This window comes from Mercenaria mercenaria, chromosome 10 (assembly GCF_021730395.1).
Source record: "Mercenaria mercenaria strain notata chromosome 10, MADL_Memer_1, whole genome shotgun sequence".
Lineage (NCBI taxonomy): Eukaryota > Metazoa > Mollusca > Bivalvia > Venerida > Veneridae > Mercenaria > Mercenaria mercenaria.
In genome coordinates, this window is record NC_069370.1 from 24664065 (window position 1) to 24682080 (window position 18016).

Here is an 18016-nt window from a genome sequence, read left to right on the forward strand (position 1 = left end):
ATAATTATTTTGGAAAGTGTCCCAAAAATATGGACACAATAATTATCATCAACCCACCCCTGTTCAAAGCGGAAAAAAACATTAACAATTATCGGTAATTATTCTGTTGATAAAATAAGTACTGGCCCTGTTTTTGTCATCAATTAAAACCCCCTCAAAGAGCTAAAAGAAGTGTGTCGGTATCATGGCATCTTAAGTGAAGATCAAAGTTTTCCGAGATTGTCATGGCATTACGTCATGTTTTCGCGCCATATGACACTGTCTGATCGTACCGCCTCGGTTCATTAAATCATCTTCTTTATTTTATTTTTAAAGCGAATGTGCAATATCCCGTATAAACTGACAGGTAAATGTGTCAAAAGATAGTAGTGGATATCCTCATTTGCCCTCAAGGAATTTACATTATTGTTTGAGAAGAATATCTTACATAGTGCCGTGTCAAATGAACATCTACAAAGATTCATTTACTTATCCAACTTATTTAAAACCACAGCGACATCATACTGCTTTATTTTAAAACCACATTTTTATTTGCGTTCACGAGGTCACGTAACCTATTCCGCCGCACTTACAGAAATCTGTTTGCCAAAATTGTTTTACTCAACGTATTGAAATAGCTGCCCCTTTTTCATTATTTAAGATTTTTTAATTCTGTTTTTTGTACTTTCTTGTCAAAAGTCTGAATTTTATGACCATAGAATGTATTATTTATTTACTTTTAGAAATAAATAAATAATTAAGATCGCGCTGTTTGAAATTTTACAAATAATTGTATGAAAATTCGATCGTTTTTATAGAATTTTGCCTACATTTCTGTCGATATCTTATTAAAATCGTTATAGAATTCAAACTGTATTACTTCTCAAGCGGTGTTGAAAATTTGAAGCGATTATATTAAAAAATGAATGCACTATGCGCGTTTTTGTGTATACGTTTCGATAAACAAAGGTAACGGCGATGTAGCCTAAATTAGATATTATTATAGGTCGCACGTGTTCATGAAATGGAAAATTACTGGCATGACGTTTTGATATCTTTAAGATTTGCTGGTAAATTCCAGTCAATCCAGGTTATTTTTAGGGATGTAATTTCTGAATTTGGTAAAGTTAGGAAGTAAAATTCACTCTCCTGATCGGCCGAGTATACAGAGAGGTTCACTCGTCCCTATCCAGAGTTTAACTCGCCAATACTCGCATAAGATATAACTCACAATATACGTGACGTCTACATGTTCTTCGTGTTTGAAGATAAAATTGATGCAAGAAATCGGGAAATGCACAGTAAGGGGAACTTTTCGGCACATGTAAAATTTATGAAAAACCTGACAGTTGTTTTCATTCAAGTACAGCGCCTACGTGGGCCAACCAAATTGTCGTTACCTATGTGCTGCATATGTGATAAATAGAGTCGATTGTGTTTGTTGGCGATCGATTGATTTTTCATGCTTTGGTAAATGATGATGATCCCCCCCCCACCCCCACCTAATAAAATATACTCGCATAGAAAATCTCAAGAAACACTTTTATATGTTTTAGTGTGCAAAATACCCCCCACCAACAGAATTAAAATACCAATTACACCCCCAACCAAGGAAATTTAAATACCAAAAATACCCCCCACCTAGAGAAAAAAAATAGGTACTCGTTTCGACCCCCCAAGGCCTTTTTTCCTGGAACAGCCCTAACCACATTTGACCATTTTTTAAGTAAATTAGGTATATCATTAACCAAATCTTTCAATGATTTGACCTTGTGACAAGTTTATGATAGCATTCTTCCCAAGTCTCATGAAGATCGAGGTAGAAAATGAGACTTTTTGAGTATTAACAATGTCTTCTAGACTATAACTTGACCTAGTGACCTAGTTTTTGACCTGGATAATTCAGTTTTGAACTTGACCTGGATTTTATAGTGACATTCTAACAAAGTTTTATGAAGATCAAGCAGAGCATGTGGCCTCTGAGGGTTTGAACAAAGTTTTTCTATAATTTGACCTGGCAAATAATTGCTGAAAAATAGCCCGGACAAATTCTTTCCATATATACATATAAAGAAAAAATTAATAAAGCGCCATAACTAAGAGAAAATCATCCAAATGGTACCCACTTCGCATATGCACAACTAGGCTTGGTACTGATAATAATTACAAGGTATGACTGAAATCTGGCAAATAGTTGCTGAAAAACAGTCCAGACAAATTTTTTTTCAATATATACATATAAAGAAACAAGAGCTGTCTCCATAGGATGACACATGCCCCCGATGGCACTTTGAATGAATAGTTATGGCCAATGTTAGAGTTTAGGACCTTTGACCTATGGACCTGGGTCTTGCGCGCGACACGTCGTCTTACTGTGGTACACATCCATGCCCAATATTTTTAAAATCCAAGCATGAATGACAAAGATATGGACCGGACACGCCCATCAATGCACTATGTTGAAATATGACCTTTAACGTCTAAGTGTGACCTTGACCTTTGAGCTACGGACCTGGGTCTTGCGCACGACACGTCGTCTTACTGTGGTACACATTTATGCCAAATTATTTGAAAATCCATCCATGGATGACAAAGATATGGACCGGACACGAATGCACTATCATGAAAAATGACCTTTAACGTCTAAGTGTGACCTTGACCTTTGAGCTACGGACCTGGGTCTTGCACGCGACACATCCTCTTACTGTGGTACACATTCATGCCAAGTTATTTGAAAATCCATCCATGGATGACAAAGATATGGACCGGACACGCCCAACTATCATGAAAAATGACCTTTAACGTCTAAGTGTGACCTTGACCTTTGAGCTACGGACCTGGGTCTTTCGCGCGACACGTCGTCTTACTGTGGTACACATTCATGCCAAGTTATTTGAAAATCCATCCATCGATGACAAAGATATGGACCGGACACGAAAATTGCGGACAGACTGACAGACCGACAGACTGACAGACTGACAGACGGTTCAAAAACTATATGCCTCATTTCGGGGGCATAAAAATTAATAAAGGGCCATAATTAAGTGAACAAGGAGCTGCATTCAATAAATGCTTGATGCCCCCGGTGGCATCCTTATCGATACAAAGCAGCCTAAGTCCAAAACGAGGTCAAGTTCAAGGTTAAACTGTGGTCAGGTGATGTCTGAAGATGAGGAATGGTCAAAGGTTACATCTGCATTAGTATCAAGTCATTCTAGTAAGGGGTATTAATGCTAGAAGAAACGGTCCCATTTTGTTAACCTCGTACCGACGGACGAACGGACAGACAGACGGGACAATCACTATAAGCCTCCCGATTCAGTAGATGCCGGGGGCATAAAAATCATCCAAATGAAACCCACTTCGAACACCCCAACTATGCTTGGTACTGATAATAATTACAAAGTTTGATGGAAATCTGTCAAATAACTGCTGAGAAACAGCCTGAACAAATTCCGTCTACAGACGGATGGACGTACTGACCTAAGGACCGGAATCCAGTATAGAATCCAGATACTAGTATCTAGGGGTATAACAATCCTCTTATATTTTATGACTCATTTCCTTTCCGAGATACATGCAACACAACCTTATGCCCTTTATGGATATTTCAGACAATCAAGTGCCATAACTTTGGTCTGACCAATAGAAATATAAAACAAACCCCTGGTGCACAACTTCTAATGCTAATTAATAGCCCTATTATGTTTCATGACCTTAGGTCAAATACTTTTCAAGATAAATGTGAAATAAACTTTTATGCCCATTAATGCATATTTTGACTAAGTCAAGGGCCACAACTCATGTCTGGGTGTGTGAAATCCCTAACAAGAACCAAAGATGCAAAACTTCACATGCTAAATAATATTCCTGTACTGTTTCATAATCCTAGGTCAAATAGTCTTTGTGATATATACTTCACAAACGTTTAAGCCCTTTTTAATATTTTATGCATATTTTTGAGTAAGTAAAGGTTCATATCTCAGATCTGGCCATATAAAATCCAAGTTAAAGAACAGGTGTACAACTTCACATGCTGAATAACAATTGTGTGAGGTATGACAACCCTAGGTCATATACTTTTTGAGACATGCACAACACAAATGCGACAAGACTGACGTATGTATGGATGGATGGACAAGGGCAACTCAAAGTGGTCCCAACAACACCTACAAAATTTTGGGGAGGCAAAAAAAAAGTCAAACTTCCTTTCAAAATCTTCCTTTTTCCCAAATGTAATTTTACAATTCAGTACAATTCAAGATCCAACAAACTGGTCTATTCTGTAAGGTTAATTGTGAATTGTATTACCAGTTGTTTTTCTCCATACAATGTGTAAACTCTCAACTGCTTGTGAGCCTAACTTGATGCAGCTATAAATAAACCGAACTTTCCTCATTTATTTTCTAAATCTATAAACGAAAACAGACTACACAAGGTAGCATATTCAGATTTTTTGTACCAGCATAACTTATAATCTAAACATACCTTTGCTGCTTCAGCCTCCATGTGTCGACTGAAGTCAGAATCAACGGGGTAATACGGTTTATGTTTACTGTAGTATTCAAGAAGGCTGGCTGCGTATCTCTCATCCAGTATAGGCATTTCGGCTGTCTGTTTCTGGTGTCTTTTAGGAGAATGAGTTTTTCTTCTCACTGCACGTTTGGCCTTTTCTGTATATCCACGTCGCTCTTCTGTGTTTACAATCACTTTCTCGTGTTCTCCTGTCGCTGCTGTGTCCTCCTCCTCCTCTTCAGTTGACATCATTTCTGGGACTGAAACTGACTCCTTCGCTGGTGTCATCTAAAAATAAGTTATTTAAAGGTTTTTATGTATTTTGCTGTGACACAAAAAAACTGCATATAGGTTAGAACAAATTTCATGAAAAGAAGTTGCTGATTTTTATTTCTCTAATTTTAGCTCTGGTGTCCCCTAAAAGGGACCAAGCAAAACCATTACAATGACATCACAGACCAACTTTGATGAAGATCCACAAAGCAGTTCATGACAAGGTCCTTTAAACGCATTTCTATTTTTTAGTGCTAGCGGCCCCTAAAAGGGACCAAGCGCCCTTAACTGAACAAATTTTGGAGAAGACCTTATGATGATGCTACAGACCATGTTAAACATCCCACTGACTGTTTCATGAGAAGTAGCTGTTAAAAGGTGTTTTCATTTTTAGTCCTAGGGGCCCCTTAAAGGGGCCAACTGCTCCAATTTGAACAAATGTGGGAGAGGACCTTATAATAATGCTACAGATCACGTTTGATGAAGATCCATCCAGCTGTCCATGAGAAGAAGTTGTTTAAACGTATTTCTAATTTTAGTTCTAGCAGCCTCTTATAAGCCCCTTGCCTTATAAGTGAGAATGTACTGTATACAGTGGACTGCTAGCTACTGTAGATACACAAACACACATTAACCATACCTGAGCTGATGAGTAGGCCTGTTGATAGGTTGCATGGGCCGTGGCCTCAGAGTACTGTGGGGGCGTGGCTTGAGACACTGGTATAGGCGGAGTTACAGCTACTTGCTGGTCAGTGTCATCTTGAGCTTCCTGCTGGAAAAGTAAACATCTTCATGTCATATACATACAAGTCATCAACTTACTCTATAAACCCCAACATGTAAGCTCTCAGATTATATGCTGAACACAGCTCAACTGTAAACAGGCATTTAGCATTATATATATCTTAGTTTTGGGGTTACCTCCATATTTCAACAGCTTTTTGGATGGAGTAACCATCCCTAGAAAGGATGTGATGGGACAGGGACAGAAGTGATCAAGTGATTCCTATATACTCCTCAAACTAAGTTTGCTGGGGGTGTAAATATATGTATGTCCTCAACAGCAGATCATTTTACCTTTTTAAATATTCCACTTCATGAGTAGACTAGTTGATATCATGTTTTATTCATTTTTCCTTATTAAAGGTTCAAATCTCCAGATGGACAAGCACTGGTAATCAAACTTGGCCAGGATAAAATGCCCATAAACATTCTGACTATGGTAAGTCTGGTGAACACTGGATAACAACTGCCTAAGTTATTGAGAGGACACTGCATTTTTCACAATTTTGAGTAATTCAAGGGTCATAACACCAGTGCAACCCAGTCATTCTTGCTCATATTATGCACATAAACATTGTGTCCAAGTCTGATGAACACTTGAGAAGAACTCAACAAGTCAAAACGCTTACAGTTTTAAGCAATTCAAATGCCATAACACCATGATGACTTAGACGATCCATTATAAACTTGGCAAAACTACGTCCAGAAACACTGTGACAAAGTTTGGTGAACACTGGATAAGAATTGCTCAAGTGAGCCTGTGGAAACTGTCACTTTCTCAAATTTTAGTAATTCAAGGGCTGTAACTCCAGAGCCACTTGAACTATCTGGATCATTATTAAATTTGGCCAAGATATTACGCCCATAAACACTGTGACCAAGTCTGGTGAACATTGGATAACAGTTAGTGAGCAGACTTTTAACTTTTCATAATTTTTAGTCATAACTCAACAGCCACTTCATAGTGACCCAAGTTTGGTGAAACACTTGATAAGAACTGCTAGTCAGAGCAGACAACTTAAGTGGATGCCACCTGTAGCCTGCAAGCTGCCACATGCTATTACGAAGTACGTCCTGTTTAATGAGAATTTTAAAAGATGGCTGCTAGAAACTATTAGCAACTGTGTTCTGATCAGGAAAACATAGTTGATTTGTCTGGTCAGTTTTTAAATATACAGACCTGAACTTCTTCTGAAGCCCTAAGTTCCATTTCTTCATTGGTTTCCATGACAACCTGTTGGTCAGCTGCCATGGCAGCCATATGTGGATCATGATGCTCTTTCTTTCCTTTCCCTGTGCGAGGAGAAGCTCCGGCACCACTCAGTCCTCGTCGTTCATTCCGGAACTTGTCACACAGAATTACATACCATGAATCCTGAGGAAAAAACAACGGTAAAAGCCTGAACAGAACTGAACAAAATGCATTTATAAAACACAATGCCCCCTATAATGGCCTGTCCCATTTTCAGTCTCACTATGATCTAGCTCTTTCACTAACTCTCACCTCCCTAACAAAAGGCTATCATCCTAAGAAGATTGTGAACAGTAGGCCATGTCTTAAGGATAACATGGTGTAATAGCCATATTTCATATCTTGTAACTGGATGGTACTATTTAAATGAAATTTGGTCACTTTAAAGACATTCAAAATTAAAAACGTTTCACCAAGAGATTTTTCGAATTTTATCATTTTTTGGGGAGTTAATCGGTATTGAACTTAACATTGATGCCTATGGGAAATATATAATTTCTTTAATTACGAGAATCTGAGCTTGAGTTTCGAGAATTTTTTTCGGTAGAAAGCTGCATTATATGATTCTGATACAAATATCAAAAAGAAATCTGAAATTCCCTGTAGGGAAAAGGATAAAATTATTTTTTTCTAGTTTTCAGGGGAGATAACTCATGAAAAACCAAAATTAGCAAGGGAGGTAATCTAAAGGATTTTTTTTAGAACTTCTGTTACTATATAAGTTGTCAATATGCACCTAATTTCTATCGTTTGACATTTTCAAAGCTTACATTATGAAGTTGTATGTACGCTTTTGGTGAAATTGAGGCCTATTACGGGTAGTCATCCTTAAGTTACTGAGCCAAAACCATTTCAGTCACAAAGTCACTGTTATCTGACCTTAGACCTACTGACCTCCATAACCATTAAGCCTACCTACTAACCACAGGCAATCACCCTGCGATGTCACGGGACTGTAGACCAAGGAGTTTTTCACTTATCAATTGAAAACCTATTTTCAGCTCAAAGTCACAGCAACATTGACCTCTGACCCCACCCCCTCCACCTCCCCCTAATACTGGAATCATCACCAAAGGCAAGCATCCAATGATATTTAACCTTAAGCCTGCTGGCAGTAGGTGATATTGCCGCTGCGATTGCAGACCAAGATCAGCCTGATCAGTCAAGTGACTCCCACTTGGGGTCAGCAGGTAATTATAATCAAACAGTCTAGGAAATATGTTCAGATAAGTTTTTAAGTATTAAGGACCGCTGGGCAATGCAACATACCAAAAATCAAAAGCCTAGGCCTTGCAGTTTCAGACAAGAAGATTTTCAAAGTTTTTTCCTCTATATATATGTTTATGTAAAACTTGGGACCACAGGGCAGGGCCTCTTTTCACACCAGGGGCATAATTTGAACAATTTTGGTAGAGGACTACTAGGCAATGTAACATACCAAATATAAAAAGCCTAGGCCTGGCAGTTTCAGACAAGAAGATTTTTAAAAAAAAAATTCCCATAAAAGCCTATGTAAAACTTAGGACCCCCTGGGCAGGGCCTCTTTTCACCCCAGGGAAATAATTTGAACAATCTTGGTTGATTTTGTTTGTGTTCCGGTTTAACGCCTTTTTCAACAATTTTTCAGTCATATAAACGACGCTGTCTACTTGTAGCAGTGAGCACAATGCCCAACTTTATAGTGCTGCCTCACTGGAATATCACGCCGTAGACACGTGGCATGATACCTAACCCAGTCACATTATACTGACACCAGGCTGACCAGTCCTAGCACTATCCCCTTAATAATGAGTGCCAAGCGAGGAAGCTGCTAGTACCATTTTTTACATCTTTGGTATGACGCGGCCGGGGATCGAACCCACGACCTCCCGCACTCGAAGCGGACGCTCTACCACTAGGCTACCGAGGCGGTTCAATCTTGGTTAAGGACCACAAGGCAATGCTACATATCAAATATCAAAGGCCTAGGTCTTGTGGTTTAAGACAAGGTTTTTTAAAGTTTTTTCCTATATAAGTCTATGTAAAACTTGGAACCCCCTGGGGTGGAGCCTCTTTTTTACCCCAGGGGCATAATTTGAACATTTTTATTAGATTATGTCACATGCCAAATACCGAGACTCTACGACTTGCGGTTTTGACAGGAAGGTTTTTTTAACTTTTTCTTTTCGGTTGCCATGGCAACAAGAGCAGAAATCATCAAGATAAACATTCTGACCAGTTTCATAAAGATAGGGTCATAAATGTGGCCTCTAGGTTGTTAACAAGCTTTTCCTTTGATTTGACCTGGTGACCTACCGGTAGTTTTTGATCCAACATGACAAGTTTCGATCCAGGCCTAGAGATCATCAAGATAACATTTTGTGCAAGTTTGTATCAAATCAAAGCATAAATGAAACCTCTATATGGCTGAAAGGGCCATAACAGAAAATTTTGCCACTTTCAGGGGCAGTTACTCTAGAACTCATGATGGAATCTAGCTAGTTTTTGAAAGAAACCAAGATCTTATTGTGACTTAAGTTGTGTGTAACTGTGGTTAAAATCAAATATAGAATGTCACTTCTCTCATGTTCACAAGGTAAAAATTAACAAATTTTGGCTCTTTCAGTGGTCAATAAAGAAGCTGTAACTCTGAAACCTATGAATGGATCTGACATATTCATCACGGAATCCAAGATTTATTGTTACTAAAGATATTTTGCAAGTTTGTATCAAGTCAAACCATAAATTAAGTCTCTATATGGCTGCAAAAGCCAAAATAGCAAATTTTGGCCCTTTAAGGGGCCATAACTCTGGAACCCATGATGGCATCTGGCCAGTTTTCAAAAGAAACCGAGAGATTATGCCAATACAAGTTGTGTGCAAGTTTTATTAAAGTTGATTGCAAAATGTGGTCTCTATCGTGTTCACAAGTCAAATATAGCACATTTTGGCCCTTTAAGGGGCCATAACTCTGGACCCCCTAATGGGATCTGGCCAGTTTTCGAAATCTGGGTCAGAAATTGTGAACGGACAGACGACGGACAAAATGTGATCACAGAAGCTCACCCTATCACTACATGATAGGTGAGCTAATAAAACAGTCAGAACAACATTCCATTTTTGCATCAAAAATTACAGCAGTATAAAGTTAGAAAATACATACAGCTGGAGATATATGGCTGGCTTTCATTTTTGCTGCCAATGTGGGGAACGTCTCAACAATAGCATTTGCCACTGCCATCTTCTGTGTTGGTGTGGGGTATCTAAAAATTAAATGTGTAAATATTCAAATAATAAGAGATTTTATTCATCCCTTTTCACATGAAAGAGCAAGAGCTGTTGCAAGAGACAATGCACTCGATTTTTTCCATGCTTGATTGAGAAATTGGGCATGAGAAGAAGTCATATGATGGTTTTTATCTATTTTTAGCTCTAGCAGCCACTTAAAGGTGCCAGGTGCCCCTAAAAGGACCTAATGGTGTTACAGACCAAGTTTGATTATCTGTCAGAGGAAACTTTTAAAGATTTTATATATTTTGAGCTCTAGTGGCCCCAAATAGCGGCCAACTGGGCCCATCTGAAATACTGGGTAATTTGAGTGAGGACCTTAAAATAATGTCATAGACCAAGATCAAATGGTTCATGAGAAAAAGTCTTTAAAAACTTTTTCTATTTTCATAAGGGGTCAAGTGGAACCATTTTAACTAGCTTGAGAGAGAACCTGGCCAGGATTCTACAGACCAAGTTTGCTGTAATTCTGGAAGAGAGGGAAAGAGAGACAAAGTGTGAGGGTCAGTGGGGCTGGGGGTGGAATTATGGAGCAGATGACAGGATGCTAACAGACTGTATCAAGAAACATAAGAAATCTTTTTAAAATTGGGCCAAAATTGTGACATCTAGTGTTAACTAGCTTTTCCTTTGATTTGACCCAGTGACCTAGATTTTGACCCCATAAGACCCAGATTCGAACTTGACCTAAAGATCATCAAGATTAACATTCTGACTAAGTTTCATGAAGATACAGTCATAAATGCGGCCTCTAGAGTGTTAACAAGCTTTTCCTTTGATTTGACCTAGTGACCTAGCTTTTGACCCCATCTGACCCAGATTTGAACTTGACCTATAGATCATCAAGATTAACATTCTGACCAAGTTTCATTAAGATATGTCATAAATGTGGCCTCTACAGTGTTAACTAGCTTTTCCTTTAATTTGACCTGGTGACCTAGTTTTTGACCCTACATGACCTAGATTCAAACTGGACCTTGAGATCATCAAGATTAATATTCTGACCAAGTTTCATTAAGATATGGTCATAAATGTGGCCTCTAGAGTGTTAACAAGCTTTTCCTTTGATTTGACCTAGTAACCTAGTTTTTCAATCCATCTGACCCAGATTTGACTTGACCTATATATCATCAAGATTAACATTCTGACCAAGTTTCATTAAGATACAGTCATAAATGTGGCCTCTAGAGTGTTAACTAGCTTTTCCTTTGATCTGACCTGGTGACCTAGTTTTTGACCCCGGATGACCCAATATATTGAACTCGTCCAAGATTTTATTGAGGGTAACATTCTGACCAAGTTTCATTAAGATTGGGCCAAAATTGTGACCTCTAGAGTGTTAACTAGCTTTTCCTTTGATTTGACCTGGTGACCTAGTTTTTGACCCCGGATGACCCAATATCGAACTCGTCCAAGATTTTATTGAGGGTAACATTCTGACCAAGTTTTATCAAGATTGGGTCAAAATTGTGACCTCTACAGTGTTAACAAGCTTTTCCTTTGATTTGATCTGGTGACCTAGTTTTTGATCCCAGATGACCCAATATCGAACTTGTCCAAGATTTTATTGAGGGTAACATTCTGACCAAGTTTCATTAAGATTGGGTCAAAATTGTGACCTCTAGAGCGTTAACAGTCAAATTGTTGACGACGACAGACGGACGATGACGGACAAGGTGTGATCACAAAAGCTCACCTTGAGCACTTTGTGCTCAGGTGAGCTAAAAATTCAAAACTAAGAAGCTATAGCACTATACTTACAGTCCAGTATACTTTATAAGTTCATGAAATATGGTGTCAATAAGCTGTATTTTTCCTGCCCTAGTTATCTCTCCTGTCTGAATCATCTGTAATGCTTTCAACCCATAGTCAAGATTTGAGACAGGAAATTTATCTGGGAATGGTATAATCTGCTGAATCTGGTGAGAGTAGTACTTTGGATTGCTGTTCTTCATCGACTCAAGGAACTTGCGACGCATTTTCTTAGTCGATATCTCTGCTGCTAACTTGTCATCTGTTATTAAGACAATATTGGGTATGCTGAGTGATAAAATGTCATCAAATAAATTTTCATTTTATCAAAAATGAGACAAAAAAAACCTTTAAAAAGAGACTCAAAATGGCGTGTACCGCTAATGGTGGGGATAAAATAGGCCAACAGAAGTTAATACCATATGAAAGGTAAATATATACCTGCTGGAGAAGTATTGTTCCCAACTGCAGCATACATTGATACTGGGTACGTCTGTCCATCCTCCCCTGTTACTTCTGCATTTTGAACATCTTGGTGACCTTCAGGGGTCACTGTTTTAAGACCTTCCATTCCACCATGACTGTCCTCATCTGATTGGCTTGCCTCCACTGGAACAGAATCAAATAATCACTTATCACTTTTGAGCTCTGTGAGATTCAATCTACATTAAGTAGTGTAAACACTGTTAAATACGACAAATCAAGGGCCGTAACTGTTGAAAATCAATGAAGCAGAACATGCCCATAATTTGCGTAAGACTTGCCACTGATCATGCATGTAAAGTTTAGTGGGAACCCACCCTATTATAAAAGAAGAGAAGTGGTTAAAACATATCAGATTTGTTAAAATTTCATAGAACTTGTTGAATCAAGTGCCATAGCCCTGCTCGAAAGCACCTAACTGGAGCTTACCAACAATACATGTTAACAATATATTATTTAGGGAGTGGAAACAAAGTTAAGCTGTTTGACATTTGACAAGTCACGGTCAAATGACCCCTTATCGCTTGGGGTCATCAGGTAATTATAATTAAACAGTTTAGGAAATAAGATCTGATAATTTTTTAAGTATTTATTCCTCTATAACTCATATAACAAGTGACTCCAGGGCGAGGCCTCTTTTCACCCCAAGGGCATAATTTGAAATACTTGTTAGAGATCCACTAGGCAATGCTACATACCAAATATCAAAGACATAGGCCTTGAACTTTGGGACAAGAAGATTTTTTCCCCCTATTATGTCTTTGTTAAATTAAGGACCCCCAGTGCAGGGTCTCTTTTCACCCCAGGGGCATAATTTGAACAAAGTTGGTAGAGGACCACAATGCAATGCAACATACCAAAAATCAAAAGCCTAGGGCCTTGCAGTTTTAGGCAAGAAGATTTTTAAAGTTTTTTCCTTATATAAGTCTATGTAAAACTTGAGACCCCGCCAGGGCTGGGCCTCTTTTCACACCAGGGGCATAATTTGAACAATTTTGGTAGAGGACCACAAGGTAATGCTACATACCAAATATCAAAGGCCTAGGTATTGTGGTTTTAGACAAGAAGATTTTTAAAGTCTTTTCCTATATAAGTCTATGTAAAACTTGTGACCCCCATGAAGGGGCCTCTTTTTACCCCAGGGGCATAATTTGAAAAATGTTCATAGAGGACCATAAGATGATTTTGTTGTTGTTGGGTTTAACGTCGCACCGACACAATTTTAGGTCATATGGCGACTTTCCAGCTTTAATGGTGGAGGAAGACCCCAGGTGCCCCTCCATGCACTATTTCATCACGAGCGGGCACCTGGGTAGAACCACCGACCTTCCGTAAGCCAGCTGGATGGCTTCCTCACGTGAAGAATTCTACGCCCCAAATGAGGTTTCGAACCCACATCGATGAGGGGCAAATGGTTTGAAGTCAACGACTCTAACCACTCGGCCACGGAGGCCCCTCCATAAGATGATGTCACATGCCAAATATGAAGGCTCTATGCCTTGCAGTTTTGGACAAGAAGATTTTCTTCCATGGCAACCAGAGTTTTGCATGGAATTCAATTCTTTGAATAATTTTGAAAGGGGATCACCCAAGGATCATTCCTGTGAAGTTTGGTGTAATTCTGCTCAATGGTTTTCAAGAAGATTTTTTTAGAAATTGTTGACTGCCGCACGACGGACGACGGACACTGAGCAGTCACAAAAGCTCACTTGAGCCTTTTGGCTCAGGTGAGCTAAAAATTGATGCCTAAGCAAGTAACTTGTCTCAAATGATGTAGATGTTGGAAAGGAAAAACTGTTTTACATTCAATTAAATCAGACAGAATTAGAGTGTACCAATACTTCACCCTAAAATTCCAAGTAAAAAGGTTGTTTTATATTTTCTTAATTACCTTTTACTCTCACTTCAGCAGGCTGCAAGTTAAACGCATTGGTGGATACAGCAGTGTCTGATGTTGGTGTGTATGTCTGTTCTCTATCTGTCACTGTGTAAGCTTGCTCGCGATCTACAGCTGCTGTATATGCTGCTAGCTGATCTCGTTCGGAACTAACATGATGAATGCTCATATCTTGTGCTGTATTCTGAATTGTGTCCACCTCATTGTTAATTTGTGTACTGGGTGGAAATGTTTGAGTTCTCAAAGCCTCAAATGCTTCCAATGTTGATGTAATGTTCTGTGAACGTAATGATTCTGGTATACTCTCTGTGTCCAAGCGATGCATTCTTGCTAGCATATCCATACTTGAGTGTAATGGAGGCAGAGCAGTTGTTGTTTCTGCAGCTGTCGTTCGTGAAGCACTTACTGGAGACTGCTGTCGTGATTTCTTTGGGTATGGAGGGGGAACAAACGCGTTTGTTTCATCTGTTGTTGTGTCAGCTTTACGCCTGCCAGCCTTGCCTGTTGATGACGATGGTGTAGCAGTTTCCACAATTCCTGTAGCCTGGGCTGATTGTTTTAAGCTTCTATTTACTGCTGCGATCTGACTTTCCAGGACTGCAATTTGAGACTCAACCTCCGCTGTTGTTAGAGATTCTTTACCTGATGCCAGCGAAACTGGTAATGACATGGATAAACCTTGATCTATGCTCTGTCTGATATGCTTTGGTGAAAGGTGTGAGATCGGGGGAATCCGCTGGGTTCCAGACTGATACCCAGCATACTGTGCCATTGAATTGGATTTTGCGTATGCTTCCGGAATTGAAATCGGTGGTGTAGACTTCTGAAAAGTATCTACTGGCAGAGGTGGACGAACCTGAGAAGCTGTTGAATATGCTGGTGATACTGAGGGAGACACTACTGTTGAGTTAACAGTTGACACTGTATATAATGTACTTGCACTAGTAGTTACAAATGATGCTACAGGTTCATATGCTGAGGTAATCTGTTGTAATGATGGTCTGAGAGATGCCATGGCATGAGCTGTGCGTGGTGACAGTGGTGGTGGTGGTACCGGCGGCACAGTGGGTGACAGGTCCTTGTCACCCTGAGAAGCAGCAGCTTGTGCCTGAGCCTCTTTCTGTTGCTGCTCCAGATAATCGGCACTCGCTCTCAACCACTGTGGAGTGTCATTTGGTGTATTATCTGAAACAAATCAATTTCATAAACTTTTCTCCACTGCCTAAAGCATGCTTTTATACAAGAGGACCATGATGGTCCTGAATCGCTCACATATCCCTACATGACCCAGTGTTTAACTGAGTACGACGTCGTTATTTCTATTATTTGACATAGTGACCTAGTTTTTGAGCACATGTGACCTAGACATCATCAAGATAAAAAATTCTGACCAATTTTCATGAAGATCCATTGAAAAATATGACCTCTAGAGAGGTCACAAGGTTTTTCTATTATCTGACCTAATGACCTAGTTTTTGAAGGCACGTGACCCACTTCTGAATCTGACCTTGATATCATCAAGGTGAACATTCTCACCAATTTTCATGAAAATCTCATGAAAAATATGGCCTCTAGAGAGGTCACAAGGTTTTTCTATTTTTCGACCTACTGACATAGTTTTTGACCGCACGTGACCCAGTTTCGAACTTGACCTAGATATCATCAAGAGGAACATTCTGATCAATTTTGATGAAGATCCATTGAGAAACATGGCCTCTAGAGACGTCACAAGGTTTTTCTATTTTTTGACCTACTGACCTAGTTTTTGACCGCATGTAACCCAGTTTCAGATCTAACCTAGATATCATCAAGGTGAACATTCTCACCAATTTTCATGAAGATCCATTGAGAAATATGGCCTCTAGAGAGGTCACAAGGTTTTTCTATTTTTAGACCTACTGACCTAGTTTTTGACCGCACGTGACCCAGTTTCGAACTTGACCTAGATATCATCAAGGTGAACATTCTGACCAATTTTCATTAAGATCCATTGAGAAATATGGCCTCTAAAGAGATCACAAGGTTTTTCTATTTTTAGACCTACTGACCTAGTTTTTGACCCCACATGACCCAGTTTCGAATTTGTCCTAGATATCATCAAGGTGAACATTCTGACCAATTTTCATGAAGATCCATTGAGAAATATGGCCTCTAGAGAGGTCACAAGGTTTTTTTATTTTTAGTCCTACTGACCTAGTTTTTGACCCCACGTGACCCAGTTTCGAACTTGACCTAGATATCATCAAGGTGAACATTCTGACTAATTTTCATGAAGATCCATTGAGAAATATGGCTCTAGAGAGGTCACAAGGTTTTTCTATTTTTAGACCTACTGACCTAGTTTTTGACCGCACGTGGCCCAGTTTCGAACTTGACCTAGATATCATCAAGGTGAACATTCTGACCAACTTTCATAAAGATCCCATGAAAAATGTGACCTCTAGAGTGGTCACAAGCAAAAGTTTACGCAAGCACGAACGCACGCACGAATGCACGGACGGACGGACGACGGACGCCACACGATCACAAAAGCTCACCTTGTCACTTTGTGACAGGTGAGCTAAAAAAAGTCACTACCTTCAAATGTATACTTCCTCTGCTAATCTTATTAAAGCTACTATTCATATATTCATTGAAAATAAACAATTAAAACTAGCTAATTAAAACTGTATCAACGTTTTACAAGGGGGGTATTCGATCTACTCCTTTCCACCAAAACAAAATGGCGGCCAAAACTGAAAATGTGAGTTTTTCTTACTTTTTATCTTTTTTAAGGATTTCTAGACCATGACACATGGCTATCAACCTGCTCCACTGTTTTTTCTATCTATCGGTACCTTTAACATTGGAAACAGTGCTGTAGTTTGTCTGGAATGCTGGTCATGGGATTTGAATCGATGGAAAATCCTCCGGTAAACACGGGATAAGGAATAGTGCGATTAGCAAAAATAGTCTTTTTTCCTTATAATTCAAATAATTGTGAGCTGTTTTTCTAATTAGAAGAAAAGAATCAATATATATTTCCATCATGGTTAGTCTGGAGCCGATTAAAAGTCGTAATTTTAAATTACACAGTTTTTTGTCTGATGGTAAGGAACAGTGTACGAAAATAAGAGGATAAGGTGCAGTCCACTTCTTCAAGCAACTTTTTACTTTGCTCTTTTCAGAGACAATCAAGTAAAATTCTATTACAATAATATTTTGGTGATCATTTATAACTATCTCTTGCTAAATGTAGTAAGATTTAAAAGGTATCCGCCTGTCTATCAGACACGTGATGTACTGAAAGCCAAAAGTTCAGCAAGTATTTAATATAGTATCCCTCGCCAACATTTAAGTATTTATAACTTTTTATTTGGTATAGCGCCCAAAGTCATTAACAACAAGCAATTGCCTTACAAAAATGTTGAAATATTATTTTATTTATTTTTTTTGTCTTAAAAAACCATTAAAAGTTAAACCTACTTAAAATACAATGTGTTTTACTAAAGATAGTGAAAACTCAGCAACACCACTTAACTTGTTTAGGTGTTATGCATTCTTTGTAATTTTGCGTTAAAATACATATGTTATGCGACATTTAGGCGCACTAATTCACGATTTTATGGATACAAAGACCAGAAATTATTCGTGGTTGAAGCTATAACTATGTATACGACTTTTCATAATTATGGTTAACTCTTACATTTTAAGTTAACGTTGGCTTAGAGTTATTAAGGAATATTACCTCGCGAGTTCGCTAGTAGATTATTGAACGAACATTGAACTGTAACAAAACATATTTAAAAACATTGACAAAAGGCAAATCGCAAACA

General features: G+C 38.7%; 1 protein-coding gene across 3 annotated transcripts in view; it reads right to left on the reverse strand.

Annotated features, from left to right (window-relative positions):
• LOC123559620 (mucin-17-like) overlaps positions 1 to 18016 on the reverse strand; it is a 45345-nt gene that overhangs the window by 9604 nt on the left and 17725 nt on the right. For 2 of the 3 annotated variants that reach the window (XM_045351588.2, XM_045351586.2), the window contains exons 3-9: positions 14196 to 15386; positions 12263 to 12430; positions 11831 to 12083; positions 9945 to 10044; positions 6731 to 6925; positions 5408 to 5539; positions 4468 to 4782 (exon numbers count right to left, since the gene is read on the reverse strand). In XM_045351588.2, coding sequence (XP_045207523.2) covers positions 4468 to 4782; positions 5408 to 5539; positions 6731 to 6925; positions 9945 to 10044; positions 11831 to 12083; positions 12263 to 12430; positions 14196 to 15386 — 2354 coding nt within the window. The remainder of the gene's footprint in view (positions 1 to 4467; positions 4783 to 5407; positions 5540 to 6730; positions 6926 to 9944; positions 10045 to 11830; positions 12084 to 12262; positions 12431 to 14195; positions 15387 to 18016) is intronic. The other variant, XM_045351587.2, reaches the window with a different exon arrangement.